Genomic DNA, 6,311 nt, shown 5'->3' on the forward strand with positions numbered 1-6,311 from the left:
TTCTATAAGCCAGCCTTTTCCTACCTAGCACTCTTTCTATTAAACTCAGCCACCAACACTAATTGGGAATTATGAAAGTTATAGTTCAAGGCATCTAAAGTTCGGCAGGTGGGGAAAGGCTATCTTAATCGAAAGCATGGTCTTGAAAGACAGAATGCTTACACTTGCTGTATCATCCACAGAGGCTTTTTACAATGCTAGCTAAGATTTGTATGTATCACAAGAAATGCAATTTACCTGATATTCTGGCATGTAGATTCTGTTTAATGATGAATTCCTGAGCTTGGGAAGCCGACTGACATACTGTCACAGCTGCTCTACGCAATGCATTATCAAAAATAGGAAGGACTTCATTAGGGAAGGCATTAAAATATTCACCAATTTCCATGTTGGTCTCAAAAAGTGTCAATGCATCAACAATAACTGGGTAATGGGCATTATCGTCTTTTTCTCTTAAAATCTGCAAGACATCATTTTGGTGATATTCCAGAATATATGATTCAAATACTTGTCCAGTCAGGTTTATTTGCTCTGTAGTTAAAACCATCATGAATCCTATAATTAGAAGAGAGACAAAACAATATTAAACTAACATAAATTGTGTTTCTTTCCAGCATATTGCATAAAATTAATTTCCTTCATAATTATGTTTCAGCTCTTCCCCAGGATCCTTGTTTTCTATTTTGCTTCCTTTCCCGGATAAAATCTTTCTATTTTCTTCTGGCCTGCACATTTCAATGATAATATTTATGTCTATGCACATAATATATGTATGCATGTATGTATGTATGTATTTAATTAATTTATATGGCCACCCATCTCACAAATGTGACTCTGGGTAGCTAACAAAAAGCAAAAGCTATACAAATCAAACAATAATCAAAGACAAGGATAAACATACTACAGCAACTGAGGAAGCCAGGAGCCAACACATCTTGGGTTCAGTTGGCATATTAGTACAGGTAGTCCCTGGGTTATGAACAAGTTCTGTTCCTGAGTCTGTCTTTAACTCGAATTTGTAAATCAGAACTTATACTTACGAATGGGCTGCCTATTACTAAAAATGGCAGACGGCGTTCTCCTGACTGCTGAAAACTGGCTGCATATTAAAAATGCGCAGCTTCAGTGGTTCATGAAAACATTGCGCAGCTTCAGTAGTTCATCAGCTTGAGGAAGGAGAATGCCATCTGCCATTTTTAGTAAGAGGCAGCCCATTCATAAGTATGAGTTGTCCATAAGTTGGATATTCTTAACCTGGGGACTGCCTGTACTTTCAAACAATGTTTATTCATGTATGGAAGAAGCAATACCAGGACAGGACTTTGTCTATGTTCTCAGGATCACAGTAAAGAAGATGGTGCTCTTCTCTGAAAAGGAATAAAGGATTCTTCCAGATGGATAGCTCCTGATGGTAACAAACAAAAGGTTTTATATCTTTTCCTTCTTGCTGAATTTTCTTGGGTAAGACAAATAACAGAAATGGGGAAGCTACAAATGAATTATCATTAACAGCTGGATCTCCTGTAAAATTCTATGAAGCAATGTGATTCTACAATAGAGATGTAATCTGGAAGAACTCCAGCTCTGAAAGTTCTTTTACATTTCTGGTTTTTATAGTGTTGCGCATAGTTTCATATGACACAGTATAACAGAGCAATAACCTCACAGAACAGGAAGAAAACCTTCCCTGTTAATGAAAAACATTAAAAAGTGGGAACCATTCCCAATTTGCAGATATACAAACCAGTGAACAATTTGCCTCTAGAATTAAGCAAACTGACACAGGATAGCTCCAACTGCTGCTTTTGGTGTGAGAGCTCAACAGGATCCTCATGACAGGATTCCTGTGCATTCTCACAAGTGTTAGTAACTATAGAGGGACATGAATTATCAAGCCTTCCAAAATCATCTGTCCAACAGAGGCAGAAAAACAGACCGTTAGATTAACTACAATTTCAGACTGACTTTTGGTTTATCTCTGCCTCTGGTTTCTTCCTCTTCATTTCATTTCATTTCATTATTGGATTATGAACCTGCAACACGGATCATTTTGCTTTATTTTTATTGAATGTATTCATCTTAATGCTTTATAATTACTGATCTGGCCAGCTACTTATCTTGTTATTACATTATGCATGCATATTTATAATCACATAAATAGAAAAGAGTTATTTTCCAGGGAATCTTGGAAAGGAGGTCTATTAAACTGGTAAAACTGTTTTTTTTTTGTTAGTAATCCTGAATGCATTCATAGTAAAATTATGATACAAAATGGAACAGCTAAATAAATAAGATTTAATCTAAACATTTCTTAAGGGTAGGGCAGTGTCTTATCTCAAAAGATTTTTGCTCTTCACCATGAAGTTTTTATGGTTCAATCTTCAAGTGGTGGGGATGAACTGAAAATAGCAGCTGATAAAACAGACAGTAAGTTGTGGAAAAGTTATGAATGGAAAATCATTTTGTCTATGTGACCTTTTTTTGGAAAAGAGTGAAAATAAAAAAATTCTTTCATTTCCGGCATTAGTAAACACGAGGGTCAGTGAAATCGAAACCTCCTTTCCCCTAACCTGGCACCTTACGGGCTGGGACTTCAATCCCCAGAATCCCCAGCTGCCCTCTAACTGGCTGGGTGGGTGCGTGTGTGTGTCCGTCCCGCAGCTGCGGCTGCATTTGTCGCAAGTGAGGGTCGTTCCGCTCCAATCTAGACTTCTGAGCGCAAAGCCCCCCTCAAACCAGGACTTGGATTGTAGGACCCGTTAGAGAACTAGAAGCCACGAGGGCGGGGCTGCAGGAGGGCAGAGGCGGGCAAGCTCCGAGGGGCTCAATCAGGAGGCAGGGCATGTCTGGAAGTCGAACTCCACGCCGGCGGACTAACCCGGGGAGGTGGCGGCGAAGGAGAATTACGGAGCCGCGCTGCAAAGCGAAGCAGCCTGAACTCCCGGGCGCCGCGCTTCCCTCCCACGCCACGCGACTTACCATCCGCGGCGCGAAGGGTAGAGCTGGCGGGAAAACGCTGTTGGTCTGGCGGCAAACAGGAGAAGCCGGAACCAGCCGGGGAAGGAGGAGGCGGAGGCGGGACCGGCGAAGATTGGCTCTTCTCCTCCGGCTCCGTCGCTGGATGGCAGGCAGGGAAGGGGAGGGCGAATTTGCCTGGGGCGCTGCGACGCCGCCGCACGGTCTCCGCTGGCCGTTGGCACGAGGTGTGGGGGTGGCGACGATTGGTGGCCGGGCGCCCTGCTGAGTAAATTAAGCCCTTCGAAGTCGGGGTGCCAGGCCAGCCCGCTCTGTTTTCAGTAGCAACTGGGTGGGCTATTCAGCTTTGAAGGTGCAGAGTGGGAATTGAAGCCGTCCTCGAGTTAGGCAATGGGGAGCCACCGGAATTTTGCGGGGGGAAAGCGGAGCGCTCCTTGTCTTGCAGACTGGAAACGAAAAGACAGGAATAAATTACCAGAGGCTATTTCTCCGCGGCTGTCCCGCATCTGTATTATTTCTGCACACTAAAGATTGGTGTAGTGGTTAAGGTACCAAGCTGGAAATTGGGAGACCATGAGTTCTAGTCCTGCCTTGGCACCAAAAAAACAGCTGGGTGACTTTGGGCCAGTGGCTCTCTCTCAGCCACACCTAGGAAGCAGGCAAGGGCTGAAACCTTGCCAGGAAAACTGCAAGGACTTGTCCAGGCAGTTGCCAGGAGTCAAAAACTGACTTGAAGGCACCTAAAAAAAAAAGGGCAGAGTAAGAAAGACTTGTCGCCAGGAGACAAGTCTGACTCGAAGACACAAGGGGGGGAAAAAAAAAAGCGATACAAGGTGGTGGGGGGGAAGCACTCCAGAGGATTAAGAATTGAATCCTTGCTGTTTCAGAATTACAAGCAATAAACCTTATGTTCGGGCATTTTTTTTTTATCAATTCCTTCAGAGTCCTACTGGTTTGATATCACTTAATAACATAGGAGCAAGCACAAGAGCTAGAATACCACTTTCACTGAGCTTTTCAATTTCTAGGGGGGGAATTGTGCCTCGAATTTCACATTAAATATATTTTATTGGATTTGGCTTGCAAGCTGCATTACAGGATATATACACTTAAGGGAAGTGAACTGGGTAGTTTTGAATGCAGGCAGTGAACTGGAAAAATTACTGCAGGATGTAACCAGCAATACTACATGGGAATCACATGTCGATCTGAGTAATAGGCTCATCTGGAACTGATTGGATGGCTGCCTGCACAACCAATCAAAATGCCTTGTGGAGCTTTTTGAACCTTTTCTTCACCATGGAGTAGTGGTGGTGCTGGTAGTGGGGAATTTCCAGATGGGTCTATTGTTCTACAATTGGCCTACCTCTCTTAAAAAAGCGCACAGGGCTTCCAGATGCTTCCTATTTCTAAGAGGTTTTTCCACTTCAAATGTGTATCATTTGGAAGCCAAGGATTACAAATGGAAAATTACATCATCTGGTCCAATTGGAAAGTGTCAAAAAGTAGGGTGATTGTACAGTAAGAAGTATCTGGAGGCAGCATTAGGATTAGTCTGAGCGTTCTAGCTTTGACAGTCAAAATGGCTGGATTTTCAAGACAAACTTTGAGACTAGCATTTTTCTTTTAGATGTGATAGTTTTAAGATTAGCAGCATTGCAGAACAATCTCTGCAAAATTGTATAAATGAGGTAGGTGTTTGAATAATAAAAGATACAGCAATACCCCTCCCCCAAAAAACAGGTTGCAAGAAAAGGAGAGGATAAACTACAGGTAGTCCTTGCTTAACCACCATTTGTTTGAAGTTATGATGGTGCTAAAGCTACTTACAACCGGTCCTCACACTTATGACCGTTGCAGGGCCCTTGCAGTCACATGATAGTGATCTGAGCACTTGGCAACCAGCTCACACTTACGATGGTTGCAGTATGCCGGGGTCATGTGATCACATGTGCAACCTTCTCAGCCGGCTTCTGGCAAGCAAAATCAATGGGGAACTGTGTGATTCACTTAATGACCATGTGATTCACTTAACAACTGTGGTGATTAGCTTAATGACTGCCGCAAAAAATGTAAAATCAGGTACAATCGCATGATGCCTCGCTTAACAACCGCCCCACTCAACGAATTTTCTGGACCCTAATGTGGTTATTAAGCAAGGACTACCTGTATATCAATCTACGATAATGCAAGATTCCTTGTCCTAAAAAGTTTGCAAAGTGAAAAGAAAATGCAGGTAAAATAGATGATTTCTCAATTTCTACCAGTGTTTAAATTTGTAGAAATGAAGCTAAGGACACAGTAATAAAACCTATGCTTCTTTCTCTCTTAATAAATGTATGCATGTTGTGAATGCTCTTAAACATAGACATTGTTTTAGAAAGTGACATGTCGATGCTGCATAATCTATGCTGCCTTGAAGTTGTTATATGTGGCTTCAAAATATATGGCATTTAATGCACTTAAAAGCTGTGCATTAAATGAAGTAGCTCCCATTAATTTTACCTTTTAGAATAACGGACAGCCCATTTGGGCTCCAGAGGTGTTTCCAGTAGTAAAAACAGTACTGGGAACTAGTGCTTCATTTTGCTGCATGTCACCCATTCATTTTTTTTTTAATTTAAAAAATGATAAAAGTCAGTGTAGAACCTGTTGTGCAGCAAGGGCACTGGCATTCCAAGTTGCCATACTGGAGATCATAGTCGTAGCAGATTGCTATTTACAGAACTACTTTTACATGTATAGATTGAACATTATAAGCAAATTGTTGTAGGTCAGTAGGAAACTATGAATTTTATAGCAAATTATTGAAAAAATGACTAGATTTCAAGGAGTCCACTATGACCTTTTCAAGCCCAGTTTCAGCTTTCTACAGAATAGGTTTTGCAAAACCTTGAAAAAGGTGCTTTGCACAGTGTGTTGGCATGGTGATACACCCATCCTTGAAATATTAAAGCAGCTGGACCCTTGGGAAAGCATGCAAAGCTGTTTTGAAGGCTGTCTCCTGCTGCCTGAGCCGTGTACAGTTACTCTGATGCTAATCACAGCTTAAGAGATGTCTCTACACATTCTGGAGACACTTTTGAAGTAGCCATGCAAACTTCCCAAAGGATGTGACTGTTTAATACTTCATGGAGAAGTGCTTTGCTTGTACCAACATGCTTTGCAAAGTTCCTCTTTTGAATGTTTTCCATACCCTTAGTATATAAAATGAAAGCAAGTTTCTATACATTAATGAACAAATAGGAAAATATTAACTTGAGGATTATTTTATTTATTTATTTATTTGGGGGGTACAAATTAATTTTGGAGGAATGTATTTAAAATTGCTGTGG

At 41.4% G+C, this 6,311-nt stretch overlaps 1 protein-coding gene across 1 annotated transcript in view; it reads right to left on the minus strand.

Moving 5' to 3' along the window:
- MCM9 (minichromosome maintenance 9 homologous recombination repair factor) overlaps positions 1 to 3,042 on the minus strand; it is a 54,909-nt gene extending 51,867 nt beyond the window's left edge. Inside the window, exons 1-2 of the mRNA XM_088139928.1 lie at positions 2,980 to 3,042; positions 238 to 555 (exon numbers count right to left, since the gene is read on the minus strand). Of these exons, the coding sequence (XP_087996054.1) occupies positions 238 to 550 (313 nt within the window). The 5' untranslated portion in view covers positions 551 to 555; positions 2,980 to 3,042. The remainder of the gene's footprint in view (positions 1 to 237; positions 556 to 2,979) is intronic.
- Between the last annotated feature and the right edge of the window lie 3,269 nt (positions 3,043 to 6,311).

The sequence above is a fragment of the Python bivittatus genome, unplaced genomic scaffold, assembly GCF_059951505.1.
Source record: "Python bivittatus isolate LINGU-HERP-01145 unplaced genomic scaffold, Pbiv_v1 ctg000020_np1212, whole genome shotgun sequence".
Lineage (NCBI taxonomy): Eukaryota > Metazoa > Chordata > Lepidosauria > Squamata > Pythonidae > Python > Python bivittatus.